General features: G+C 42.4%; 1 protein-coding gene across 1 annotated transcript in view; it reads left to right on the top strand.

Moving 5' to 3' along the window:
• Window positions 1-14937, top strand: part of LOC141259356 (uncharacterized) — a 751467-nt gene that overhangs the window by 712582 nt on the left and 23948 nt on the right. Inside the window, exons 63-67 of the mRNA XM_073675220.1 lie at window positions 5241-5360; window positions 6745-6918; window positions 7522-7595; window positions 9344-9423; window positions 10104-10282. Of these exons, the coding sequence (XP_073531321.1) occupies window positions 5241-5360; window positions 6745-6918; window positions 7522-7595; window positions 9344-9423; window positions 10104-10282 (627 nt within the window). The remainder of the gene's footprint in view (window positions 1-5240; window positions 5361-6744; window positions 6919-7521; window positions 7596-9343; window positions 9424-10103; window positions 10283-14937) is intronic.

Genomic DNA, 14937 nt, shown 5'->3' on the forward strand with positions numbered 1-14937 from the left:
CTTGGGCCTCCCTGCGCTGCGGATTCCAGCTCCCAGCTGCCTAGTTGTACCTGGCTGGGCACAAAAATAAGGCGAAGCCCCACGCATTTTTTTTTTAAATTATTTCATGAAATTCATGGAATAATTAAGAAAAAAAGGGCTTCCCTATATTGTTGTGTCCAACCAGGTACAAATAGGCAGCTGGTGGTTGGGGGCAGCCCGTCCCTGCCTGCTGTACCTGGCTGGACACAAATATAGTGCGAAGCCCCACATCAATTTTTTTTTAATTATTTCATGAAATAATTTTTTTAAAAAAGGGCTTCCCTATATTGTTGTGTCCGGCCAGGTACAAATAGGCAGCTGGTGGTTGGGGGCAGCCCGTCCCTGCCTGCTGTACCTGGCTGGACACAAATATAGTGCGAAGCCCCATGTCAATTTTTTTTTAATTATTTCATGAAATAATTTTTTTAAAAAAGGGCTTCCCTATATTGTTGTGTCTGGCCAGGTACAAATAGGCAGCTGGTGGTTGGGGGCAGCCCGTCCCTGCCAGCTGTACCTGGCTGGACACAAATATAGTGCGAAGCCCCATGTCAATTTTTTTTTAATTATTTCATGAAATAATTTTTTTAAAAAAGGGCTTCCCTATATTGTTGTGTCCGGCCAGGTACAAATAGGCAGCTGGTGGTTGGGGGCAGCCCGTTCCTGCCTGCTGTACCTGGCTGGACACAAATATAGTGCGAAGCCCCACGTCAATTTTTTTTAAATTATTTCATGAAATAATTTTTTTTAAAAAAGGGCTTCCCTATATTGTTGTGTCCGGCCAGGTACAAATAGGCAGCTGGTGGTTGGGGGCAGCCCGTCCCTGCCTGCTGTACCTGGCTGGACACAAATATAGTGCGAAGCCCCATGTCAATTTTTTTTTAATTATTTCATGAAATAATTTTTTTAAAAAAGGGCTTCCCTATATTGTTGTGTCTGGCCAGGTACAAATAGGCAGCTGGTGGTTGGGGGCAGCCCGTCCCTGCCTGCTGTACCTGGCTGGACACAAATATAGTGCGAAGCCCCACGTCAATTTTTTTTAAATCATTTCAGGAAATTCATGAAATAATGAAAAAAAAATTGATGTGGGGCTTCGCCCTATATTTGTGTCCAGTCAGGTACAGCAGGCAGGAACGGGCTGCTCCCAACCACCAGCTGCCTATTTGTACCTAGCCGGACACAACAATATAGGGAAGCCCTTTTTTTCTTAATTATTCCATGAATTTCATGAATTTAAAAAAAAAATACGTGGAGCTTCGCCCTATTTTTGTGTCCAGCCAGGTACAACTAGGCAGCTGGGGGCTGGAATCTGCAGCGCAGGGAGGCCCAAGCTTTCTGGGCCCCACCCGCTGCAAATTGCAGTCCGCAGCCGCCCCGGAAAATGGCGCGTTCATAGAAGCGCCATCTTCTGGCGCTGTACCCAACTCATCCAGGGCCCTGGTGCGGTGGCTCACTGGGTAATAAAGGGGTTAAGGCCAGCTTGGCATTATCAGCTGGCCCTAAGCCCGAAATTCATGGGGTCACGCCAATATTAGACATGACCACCATGAATTTCCAGTAAAGTATTTAAAAAAAACACAAACACCCAGAAAAAAGTCCTTTAATTGAAATAAACACACAATTCTTTATTGTTCTAAATTAAACCATACATACCGTCACGCCCATTCCAGCTGAAGCCAATGATCTCCTGCAATAAAAGTAAAATAATAAAGCAACCTCATCCTTACCTTTCCATGGCTCCCACGACAGCTTCAGCTCTGCTACATCGAGATGACAGGCTGGACCGCAGCAGAACGCTGCCATCCAGCCTGTCATCCCGTAGACACTGAGAAGCGCAGGCATGCTTGCGCTACTCAGTGTCTGGCTGTGACGGCATCCAGATGAGCCGAGGTCATGTCCAATGAACTCGGCTCACCTCATGCACGTCACTGACAGCGTGGGAAAATTCTCACGCTGAAGCGCTGAGTGCAGGAGAATTTTCCCACGCTGTCAGTGACGTACATGAGGTGAGCCGAGTTCATTGTCGGCTCATCTGGATGCCGTCACAGTCAGACACTGAGGAGCGCAAGCATGCCTGCGCTTCTCAGCGTGTGCGGCATGGCAAGCTGGATGGCAGCGTTCTGCTGCGGTCCAGCCTGTCATCTCGATGTAGCAGAGCTGAAGCTGTCCTGGGAACCATAGAAAGGTAAGGATGAGGTTGCTTTATTATTTTTCTTTTATTGCAGGAGATCGTTGGCTTCAGCTGGAATGGGCGTGATGGTAAGTATGGTTTAATTTAGAACAATAAAGAACTGTGTCTTTATTTCAATTAAAGGACTTTATTCTGGGTGTTTGTGTTTTTTTTTTAACTTTGACTATGGGGTTAGTAATGGGGGTGTCTTATAGACGCCTCTCCATTACTAACCTGGGCTTGATGTCAGCTGGCATTATAAGCTGACATCAACCCCAACCCTATTACCCCCTGCCACCGCACCAGGGCAGCGTGGAAGAGCGAGGCTAAGTGCCAGAATTGGCGCATCCTATGGATGCGCCATTTCTGGGGCGGCTGACGGCTGGTGTTTCTAGCCTGGGAGGGGGCCAATATTCATGGCTCCCTTCCTGGGCTATTAATATCAGCCCCCAGCTGTCTGCCTAGCCTTTGCTAGCTATTAAATTAGGGGGGACCCCACGTCATTTTTTTTGGGGGGGTCCTCCATTTTAATAGCTAGTAAAGGCTAGGTATTCAGCTGGGGGCTGATATTAGTAGCCTGGGAAGCTCCGTGGGTATTACCCCCTTCCCAGGCTTCAAACATCTGCCCCAGCTGTCTGCTTAACCTCCGCTAGAGACTAAAATTACGGGGAACCCAACGCCAATTTTTTTTTAATAATAAATCCTTTATTTTAATACTAAATGACAAGTACAGTAACCAACACTATCACTGTACTTATTATATATGTGACTGACATGTTTCTATCTATCTAATCTATGTGTGAAGCTCTATTCTGTCTGTTATAAATTGTCGGGTACAGATGCTGAATTGCCGGCCGGCTTTCTTAAAGAGACGGTGCATGAAAACACTATTATTTTTTTTGATAAATCCTTTACACTAAATGACAATTACAGTAAGCAACACTGTCACTGTACTTCGTATATATGTGACTGACATGTTTCTATCTATCGAATCTATGTGTGATTCTCTATTCCTTCTATTCTAAATTGTCGGGTACCGCTGCTGAATTGCCGGCCGGCTTTTTTAAAGAGACGGTGCATGAAAACACTATTATTTTTTTTAATAAATCCTTTGCAGTAAATGACAAGTACAGTAAGCAACACTGTCACTGTACTTCATATATATGTGACTGACATGTTTCTATCTATCTAATCTATGTGTGAAGCTCTATTCTGTCTGTTATAAATTGTCGGGTACCGCTGCTGAATTGCCGGCCGGCTTTTTTAAAGAGACGGTGCACGAAAACACTATTATATTTTTTAATAAATCCTTTACACTAAATGACAAGTACAGTAAGCAACACTGTCACTGTACTTCATATATATGTGACTGACATGTTTCTATCTATCTAATCTATGTGTGATGCTCTATTCCTTCATGTCTAAATTGTCGGGTACCGGTGTATGCCGCTGCTGAATTGCCGGCCGGCTTTTTTAAAGAAAGCGTCTTCTGAGCAGTTTGTGAGCTTTTGGACACCTTTGAAGGTGTTTTCTATGTGTTCCTATGTGTTTTTGTTTGCCTGCCATTGGTTTTAACGGTGTTCGACGGTGTTCTAAGGTGTTCGACGAACAGTTCGACGAACAGTTCCTCGAACATCCCGGTGTTCGACGAACCGAACCGAACCCGAACACTACGGGGGTGGCTCAACACTATTGCAGACCTTTGGCATTCTAGCTGTTAATTTTCTGAGGTAATCTTGAGAAATTTCACCCAATGCTTCCTGAAGCCCCTCCCACAAGTTGGATTGGCTTGATGGGCACTTCTTGCGTACCATACGGTCAAGCTGCTCCCACAACAGCTCAATGGGGTTGAGATTTGGTGACTGCGCTGGCTACTCCATTACAGAGAGAATACCAGCTGCCTGCTTCTTCCCTAAATAGTTCATGCATAATTTGGAGGTGTGCTTTGGGTCATTGTCCTGTTGTAGGATGAAATTGGCTCCAATCAAGTGCTGTCCACAAGGTATGGCATGGCATTGCAAAATGGAGTGATAGCCTTCCTTATTCAAAATCCCATTTACCTTGTACAAATCTCCCACTTTACCAGCACCAAAGCAACCCCAGACCATCACATTACCTCCACCATGCTTGACAGATGGCGTCAGGCACTCTTCCAGTATCTTTTCAGTTGTTCTGCATCTTACAAATGTTCTTCTGTATGATCCAAACACCTCAAACTTTGATTCGTCTGTCCATAAAACTTTTTTCCAATCTTCCTCTGTCCTATGTCTGTGTTCCCTTGCCCATACTAAGTGTTCCCTTTATTTTTTTGAGCAGTGTATACTTACAAGTCAGATAATAGTATAACATTATATAGAGACATTTACGTTCATATATCTATGACTATTTTGATGTAGCATTTTTTTGCTCCAAGGCCAAGGACCGCACAGCACACCATACATGTTATTACAGTAATTTACCACTGTTCTGCAATGTGACCCAAGGCTGCTCGTTACGGAGAGGTGGACTTGGCTTTAATGTAATTTATCTGATCAAGTCATCACCCTTCTGAAAATAGCACAGCAGATCCGCAGCAATTTGTGGTAAAACTGAATGTTTACTGCAGGATTCCTGGCCATGTTGCAAGGAGCGCTAAGCTTATGGGAACCTTTATAGTTTCAAGCAATCAGACAATTATTTTATGACTCATGAACACAGTAGAGGCCTGTACAAGACGCACCATCATCCCTGTGCTGCTGTAGATGCCGTGTTTGTCTTCTGTTGGTGTTTCATGAGAAGAAACATTTTTACTATGCTTCCATATTAAATTCAAGGCATACGGCAGCCCTATAATGGTTGTATATAAAATGAAAACCTCAGTCTCAGACTTTCTGTACATGTTTTTTTTTCACCTGCCAAATTGACAACCCCTGATAGAGTGCATTGATTCATTATAGTTGATTGCAGCATGGCTAAATGTTCCCATATTCTGATTTTTTAATAACTGTTCAGACAACCATGTTGAACTATGTTGTAATATCCCTGACATAACAAAAAATATTATATTTATTAGGTGATGGGACACAGTGTCTGGATATTGATGAATGTAACACCAGTAATATCTGTTCACCTTATGCAACCTGCAATAACACAATAGGAAGTTACATCTGTACTTGTAAGGATGGATTCACAGGTAAATTCTTTTTAGCACATCAGTAACTCATTTAAGACAGTTGATGCCTACACTCCTGAACCATGGGCTCTAATAAGGCCATATTTATCTAATGAGAAATCCAGCTCTTGATGTTGATTTACAGGTCAATGATGACAACACGCATCTTATAAACTTCATGAACTTCCTTCAGTTTTCACCATTTCAACATTTAGGCCCATTGTATATAAATGAATTCTTAAATACTCTAACACTAAATTCTGAAACTGACAATCAAACAACTGGATTTAAGTTTGTGGACAAAAGCAAGTGTTTAGCTCAGCTGCAATGCCTCCTCTGGTGAAATATAGCATTGCATAGTTTTTGCTGAAATTATTGGTTCATGTTTGGAATCATGTGTTTGGATAATTTTTAGGAGAAGTCAAACATTTTAAAGTTATTTGCTCCGGTTTATACATATATGTGACATGCAGAAGTAGTGCTGTTGCTTTAAAAGCATTCTGCAACTATTAGAAGTAACACAAGCACATGAGACAGGAAGTGTTGTGCTCCAGAAGCATCCAGCAACTAGAGGGGTTAACACAGTCACAGGAGAAGGGGAGTGTTTTAGCAGAGCCCCAAGGGGATTGTGGGGAAGTTGTTTACTGTCTGGCTGGAGCCAAAGAGAAAGGTGGTATGTGTGTTCTGCATCTGACAGAAGTGCCCCTGCAAGTGAAAAGGATTCAAGTCAGGAGTGAAGCTAAGCACAGGTCAGGTAGAGTTCCTGAACTAGCAGTGCAGAGTATTGTCAAGCAGAAAGATAAGGACTGGAAGAAGTGGTGTCACAGGGATCATCTCCTTCAGTAAACCCTCCCCCCCTCCTCCATCTCACTGGGCTGTAAAGAATGCTGTGTTCATTAATGTGCCTTTGCATTAGAACTGTGCTGTCCTGTACTACTGGGAAGACTGTGAACTGCTTTGCTGCTAAGGAAACTGTACTGTTTGTCACTGGAGCCTGTTGCCCATAAGACTTAACTTGCACTGGCTGTGCGGCTTCTTATTAAATGCTACTGTTCTACTGTTTATGAGGACTCTTGTCAAGTGTTTCTGGTCAGCAAGTGAAACAATCTATGTGTCTGTGCCTGAGGGTCAATATCCCTGTGTGCCTGAGAGAAGCTGCAGCACATGGTCTATGGTCGCCCTGAGTAACTGTTCCCCCAGGATTCGAAAGAATTCATGTAACCTGTGTCTCCCCTATCTGAACCTACTGGTGTGCGTGTAACATATACATTCACTGATGAGAATGGTACAATAGAACATTTTGAGGATACGATCTCTTAATAAAAATTCAGTATGTCCTTTTGGTTCTTACTATAAATATAACTATATATGCCAACAAATGGTCTATTCTCATTACTGTTTGCAGGTAATGGCGCAGATTGTTCCTGTATTGTACAGTGTGACACAAACTACTGTAGTAATGGTGGAACATGTACAAAGGTTGGTGAAAGTTGCATACCTCAATGCGCATGTCTGCCAGCATTCACTGGTGAAAGATGTACAGAAGCAGCAGAGTCCTTCAATGCAGACCTAAAACCAGGTAAGTCACTATTCTCAGGCTGCATGCAGATCTCTCTTTTTTCTTCACTGGACTTTAAAACAATTCAGTTATAAACTGTATTGTAAACTAATGTGTAAAGGGGATAGATGTCAACATCATTTACTTATCACATTTAAAGGAGATGTCCGTTCACAGTATACTGATAATCTATCGTTAGGATAGTTCATCAGTATAATATGGGTGGGCGACCAACACCAGGAACCCTCATCAATCATCTATAAACTCCAGCAGCTCCTGAATAGAAACACATTGAATGGAGCTGCAAAGCATAGCTCTATTCAATGTGTAGCGGACACTGCCAGGTGCATTACCCAGCAATGGCTGCTACACATTGAACGGCGCTGCGCTTTGTAGCTCTATTCATATGCGGCAGTCACCTGAGCATATTGCATTTGATCGGTTGTGATGCCGTATATCGGACTACCACTAATTCTACACTGGTAACATATCTTACGGATAAGGTCATGAGTATGTTGTGACTGGACAAAGCTTATAAATCTAGTGAGCTATTTCCATTTACGGCATGTCTGCAATGACAAGTTATCTGTTATGTAATGAAATGCCTCGTTCTTGTTTTCTTAGGTACAATGCAGAGGTCTATACATGTAGACTTATTCTCCACCAGAAGTTTCACTTCTAAAGAGAGTTATGACCTGGTAGGTCATTTTCTTCTTATATGTTACCTTAAATTTCAGCTGCTTGATGAATCAGTCTTTACTTTAGGCAATCATATGTATTTCACCGCTCTTGTAAAGTCCCGTTTGTAGTAATGATTTTATATATATTAAAGGTGCTATGTAAATACTTTTATGCCCAAAGTATTCTAGAAGTGATACCATTATTGGCTAACAAGAAATATTATATTTGCAAGCTTTACAAAGGCTCCTTCTTCAGACAGGTTGAAAAATGAATTACTGAGACAAGTATTTGCATCAATTTTTCTCGCTAGCATGGTACAATATAATATTTTACGTCATATTAAAGGTATCAAATTATTTATTTTTCTCTTTTTATAGTGCCATTAATTTCACAGCGCTTTACAAATATCATTATCACTCTTCCCAATGGGCTCGCAATCTAGATTCCCTGTCAGTTTGATCTTGGAGTGTGGGAGGGAACCCATGCAAACACAGAGAGAACATACAAACTCCTTGCAGATGGAGCCCTTGGTGGGATTTGAACTCAGGACTGCAGTGCTGCAAAGAAACACGGCTAACCACTGAGCCACTGTGCTACCCAAATTACAGACTAATAATTTGATCGGAGACCTCCATGTTGTGTTCATTTGGGTTTATGATGAGCCAAATGCTACCACTACTGTATAATGGGCCTAGTATCAAAAGTAATCTGTAAACGGACATATAGACTTTATATGAGGCTCCCTTCACACATCCGTATAATACCGGCACCATAAAAACTGTAACGGTGTCATCAGTGTTTTGGATCAGTGTGCCATCTGTTTTTCTCCATTGGAAGTTAATTCCAATGCTTCTCCTCTACTTTGCAATGTTAAACACGTACAGTGCACGGACGGCACATGGATGAGAGATGGATGCCACCCGTATGCTGTACGTGTTTTACACAGACCCATAGACTGTGTTGCCCTTGTCTTCTGAACTGCTGGTAAAAAACAGACATGTTTCTGTGTGATTTGTATGGACACACGGTCCATCCAAACACACGGACATGTGTGCAGCACCATAGATTATAATGGGTGCATGTGGCATCCATGAAAGAACAGATATCACACTTACCGAAGGCACGTACATGTGAAGGGGGCATAACTAGGATTAAAGGAGTTGTCCACTACTTTTTATTATGCCCCCAATGTATCCCCCCGGGGTCCATAAGTTTTTTTTTAAATACCTTCTGTTGCAGTTACTGCCTGTGAGTGGCGCTATCGGTGGCCGCTCACAGGCATCACGTGACCCCCAGCCAGCTCTGACATTCGCTGATGTCATATCATGGTTCCGGATGGAGCCGGAGGTGACTTACTTCTGTGTTCCATGATGGATGCTGGGTTGTGAGCGGGGTTATCCCATGCGTCACACCCGGCATCCACCGCACGCTTTCCCTCTCTTCATTTATTGGGAAAGCGCGCTGTGGATGCTGGGTGTGACGCACGGAGTAACTCCGCCCACAACCCAGCATGCACTGCGGGGATTGCGTCACTGATATCACTTGACGTGACATCAGTGGCGGGTCACGTGATGCCTGTCAGTGGCCACCGATAGCGCCGCTCACAGGCAGTAACTGCAACAGAAGGTATTTAAAAAAAAACTTATGGACCCCAGGGGGATACATTGGGGGCATAATAAAAAGCTGTGGCCAGCTTCTTTAAGGCAATTGTTGTCTACATTGTTCCCCTTTCTTTAAATATTTTTGTTTATTTGATTTTATACAGATTGCAGAAAAACTAAAAACTGCCCAGCTAGATGTGACTTATTGGTTTGATGAGAAGACAAGTCATTTCATTGAACAAGAGTAAGTCTCATTATTCATTGCATTTCTGTGTTCATTCCTAAAACCTGTTTTCCCTAGCACAAAAATTCTACATGCAGTTCACTCCACCTGGTGGTCTTTAAATGCAGTCAGAATGATACAGACAAACAGAGCTCTACAAAAACTATACAAATACATTATGAAATTAACCAGCACAGAATGTTAGAATTATAAAGGGAAACGTTGGTTTAATTTAGATGTAGAAAATATGGAGCTGTGAGAGAGATGTTGATACCTGTCTGAGTACAATGTTCTCTATATGTTTCATGCTTTGCTATTTGTGAGGGGTCATATAATTAAAAGTAGTCACCAATAAAACCTGCAACTAGGCAGTGATATATTTCAGTACCCTATTAATTACAAAGTAGTTTGGTAGTGGACCGGGTCCTGAGATCCCCACCAATCATTCAAGCCCGCTTCTGCCACCCACCGGAGAGGTGTGCAACTTAGGCAATAGGATCTGCTGTTGATACCATTCTGCTTGCGATTAAATTGGCACAGAAGGTTGGATAAAGTTAGAATGGTTTAGCTACTTTTTAAGCTTGTGTAGCATCGGTACCTGCAGCTTGAACAAATTTTGCAATAGCTAGAACACATTATTTTAGCTTTTCTATTGAATTGATTTTATTTCATGTATTTATGTTTCTGTATATTGTTTTCAGGAATGGGGACAATTATATGAAAGCAACATTCATTGCAAGATTTACTTATGTGGCAAATATAACAATAGTTGGGTTTCTAAACGATGAACTGGTAATGCATCTAGAGCAGTGTATTACAAATCCAAACATACGGGCACTGGATGCCATTGAAATTATCAATGTGACTGACCATCTTCAATGTAAGTATTCCTCCATAACTGTAAACTAAGACATACATACAGTTAATGTCTTCTAAAAAGTCACCTTACTTTGTCTTGTCATACAATGCATCATTTGACTTGAGAAGTATGAAATTACAGAGAGCTAGAAATCATACAGGCCAGGGAGAGAAAGATTCATTAATAGGATTACAACTAGAAGTAGTTTTCTTGCTTAATTTTCTTAAGTTAATAAAATAAATGATATATGAACCATATATATTTTTATTTGTGTCAGAAAAATACTTGCTAGCCTTCCAATATAATAACTTTTAGTCCTGTAAATACAACCGTGTCTGTGAACATCACTAGGTTCACCTGGGATTATTTAGTAAGTACACCATATTCTTCTTCAGCAGCACAACAGCCTTCCTGAACGTGGTCAGGTACATAGTTATAAAGGTGCAGAAACAGACGTAAAGCCCCCATGCACATGAGAGCTGTCAGCCAAATGTTCATACAACACACAGCTATTTCTCCTGACTCTTCCTTACACATGAGCGCTCAGCTCAGTTCTCTATGAAAGAGCTACTCACAGACAATTCTAGCATTTGTTTATCTCCCTTGAAGACAAAAAGATTGAGCTCTGTAATTCCAACTGTCTTTTCATACACTCCATCATCATCATCATTATCAAGAAGTATATCGGTGGAATCAAGCAGGGGAACACAGACGGATGCCTCCAATTGTCAGGACAATTACGCAAATTAACTGAAGAGTGATGGATGAGACTCTGGTTGTTTTCACTACTAGGCCAGTTATTTGGGAACTTACAGTGAGCGTATAGTATATACACATCCAATTCCAATGCATGGAATATATACACTGACTAACCAAAGGGTAACAATGTTTTGAACTTTTGAATTTCAGGCTCCATATCTCACCATCCACTACTGCTTCAAATGTGAGACTACCATCAATAACTATTTAGCATATGATTTGTTATGCTCCAAGAAGGAGCAACGTTTTGGAGTGCAGACTTTGATGAAATTGTTTGCGGGCGCCATGTCACATTTCCAGAGCCTTTGATGTCCCAACACAGTGGAAACTACAACCCTCAAGGAATTTATCTAGAGATGTGGTGATCACTGATCACCTTTAACCCACAGGTGCTTCACAGAATTTTATAATGCTGAGCCATGAAAATAAAAAAAATATTTTATTCCCACAAAAATGTTGCTTGAGCCCTAAACTTTTAATTTTCATAGCTGTAACAGGAAAAAATTGACCCTACAATTTGTTTACCTAGGAGTTTATTTTACTAGTATGTGAATTTATAATGTGGTGGCATATGTAAGTTGTGCAGAGTACATCAAGTGGTGTAAGGTAAATCAGAAATACATTTAGTAATCCATGGATGAGTGGTAGACTTTGAAACAGTCTTTTATTCACAGGCCATTTTTTTGAGGCAAATGAAACATAGCCAATTGGTGTCCTTACTCTTCCCCTTTTTGAAACATACTCTGCACCTTTTCTGTGTTCTTCCCTTCCTTACTGTTTGGGGGCCTCACCGGGAAAATATTACCCTGGTACAATACGGGCACTTTCAGTTCCAGAGGTACAGGGGCCCTCCCTTTCCTGACTTCCAAATATTAGGACCTTGATCACTACCTCTTGAAATTATAGGAATGTGCCTGTCTGGCCTGCACATCGTGATAGTACGTAAACGTACAGTACAAACCAAAAGTTTGGACACACCTTCTCATTTAAAGATTTTTCTGTATTTTCATGACTATGAAAATTGTACATTCACACTGAAGGCATCAAAACTATGAATTAACACATGTGGAATTATATACTTAAAAAAAAGTGTGAAACAACTGAAAATATGTCTTATATTCTAGGTTCTTCAAAGTAGCCACCTTTTGCTTTGATGACTGCTTTGCACACTCTTTGCATTCTCTTGATGAGCTTCAAGAGGTAGTCACCGGAAATGGTCTTGAAGGAGTTCCCAGAGATGCTTAGCACTTGTTGGCCCTTTTGCCTTCACTCTGCGGTCCAGCTCACCCCAAACCATCTCGATTGGGTTCAGGTCTGGTGACTGTGGAGGCCAGGTCATCTGGCGTAGCACCCCATCACTCTCCTTCTTGGTCAAATTGCCCTTACACAGCCTGGAGGTGTGTTTGGCGTTATTGTCCTGTTGAAAAATAAATTATGGTCCAACTAAACGCAAACTGGATGGAATAGCATGCCGCTGCAAGATGCTGTGGTAGCCATGCTGGTTCAGTATGCCTTCAATGTTGAATAAATCCCCAACAGTGTTACCAGCAAAGCACCCCCACACCATCACACCTCCTCCTCCATGCTTCACGGTGGGAACCAGGCATGTAGAGTCCATCTATTCACCTTTTCTGCGTCGCACAAAGACATGGTGGTTGGAACCAAAGATCTCAAATTTGGACTCATCAGACCAGCGCACAGATTTCCACTGGTCTAATGTCGATTCCTTGTGTTCTTTAGCCCAAACAAGTCTCTTCTGCTTGTTGCCTATCCTTAGCAGTGGGCTCCTAGCAGCTATTTTACCATGAAGGCCTGCTGCACAAAGTCTCCTCTTAACAGTTGTTGTAGAGATGTGTCTGCTGCTAGAACTCTGTGTGGCATTGACCTGGTCTCTAATCTGAGCTGCTGTTAACCTGCGATTTCTGAGGCTGGTGACTCGGATAAACTTATCCTCTGAAGCAGATGTGACTCTTGGTCTTCCTTTCCTGGGGCGGTCCTCATGTGAGCCAGTTTCTTTGTAGCGCTTGATGGTTTTTGCAACTGCACTTGGGGACACTTTCAAAGTTTTCCAAATTTTTTTGGACCTACTGACCTTCATTTCTTAAAGTAATGATGGCCACTCGTTTTTCTTTACTTAGCTGCATTTTTCTTGCCATAATACAAATTCTAACCGTCTATTCAGTAGGACTATCAACTGTGTATCCACCTGACTTCTGCACAACACAACTGATGGTCCCAACCCCATTTATAAGGCAAGAAATCACACTTATTAAACCTGACAGGGCACACCTGTGAAGTGAAAACCATTTCCGATAACTACCACTTGAAGCTCATCAAGAGAATGCCAAGAGTGTGCAAAGCAGTCATCAAAGCAAAAGGTGGCTACTTTGAAGAACCTAGAATATAAGACATATTTTCAGTTGTTTCACACTTTTTTTTTAAGTATATAATTCCACATGTGTTAATTCATAGTTTTGATGCCTTCAGTGTGAATGTACAATTTTCATAGTCATGAAAATACAGAAAAATCTTTAAATGAGAAAGTGTGTCCAAACTTTTGGTCTGTACTGTATATAGAGCCATTTATACAATATGCACGGCCAGCTTCTTATACAACACTTTTGTTTTCCGCTTGGCACTGTATGTCTGGAGGACTTTAGAGGGATGAACTCCCCTCATGTTCTTATTGTACCCCAGGACACAGTCTGATTTGTGGACTTGTAAAATGGTACCTTGCACAGCAGTGATGGTGCTGCCATTTCCACGTATTGTTGTCAAGATAAGGATATACCTCTTGTCTTTATACTTGACTACCTGCCCACCAGAATGTTTGGTGTAAAATTTATTTATTGGACTAGAGTAAAAGAGGAAAAGTAAAGTAAATTGTACTGTGCAAATGTCAATAAATAGAGATGAGCGATCCTGAACTTTAAAGTTCGGGTTTCGTACCAGACACAAGGTGCTGAACTCCGAACACGGACTTCTCCCTGAAGTCCGTTGTACTGTTCGGGTTTGGATCCCAAATAAAGTTTATTGAAAGTCTCCATAAAAGTCAATCAACAAGCTTTAAGGCTGTGGGCAATTCTTGAGCCATCACAGCCATGCCCCATGCCAAGTATTGGCATGGCTGTGATTGGCCTGTGCACCACGTGACCCCGCCTGTATAAAAGCCAGATCACTACTTGTTGCACGCTATTCTATTTTTAGCCTGGTGCAGAGTCCCCACAGCAGCCTGGTGCAGAGTGCCTTAACAGCCTGGTGCAGAATGAACGAACAGCCAGGTGTAGAGTGGCCTAACAGCCTGGTGCACAGTGCCCTAACAGCCTGGTGCACAGTGCCCTAACAGCCTCTTGCAGAGTGCCCTAAAAGCCTCTTGCAGTGTTTCCTAACAGCCTGGTGCAGAGTGCCCTAGTAGCCTGGTGTAGAGTGCCCTAACTGCTTGGTGCAAAATGCTCTAACAGCCTGTTGCAGAGTGCCCTAATAACCTGGTGCAAAGTGCTCTAACAGCCTGGTATACAGTGCCTTAACAGCCTGGTGCAGAGTACCCAAACAGCCTGGTGTAGAGAGCGCTAACAGCTTGGTGTAGAGTGCCTTAGCAACCTGGTGCTAAGTGCCCTAACAGCCTGATGCAGAGTGCCCTAAAAGCCTCTTATAGAGCTCCCTAACAGCCTGGTGCAGGGTGCCCCAACAGTCGGATGCACAATGCCCTACAGCCTGGTGCAGAGTGCTCTTACAGCCTGGTGCAGAGTGCTCTAACAGCTTGGTGCACAATGTCCTAACAGCCTAACAGAGTGCCATAGTAGCCCGGTGCAAAGTGCTCTAACAGCCTGGTATAAAGTGCCTTAACAGCCTAGTGCAGAGTGCCCTAACAGCTTGGTGTAGAGTGGCTTAGCAACCTAGTGCTAAGCGCCCTAACA

The sequence above is a fragment of the Phyllobates terribilis genome, unplaced genomic scaffold (assembly GCF_046119375.1).
Source record: "Phyllobates terribilis strain yellow unplaced genomic scaffold, ASM4611937v1 Scaffold_3__8_contigs__length_932513732, whole genome shotgun sequence".
Lineage (NCBI taxonomy): Eukaryota > Metazoa > Chordata > Amphibia > Anura > Dendrobatidae > Phyllobates > Phyllobates terribilis.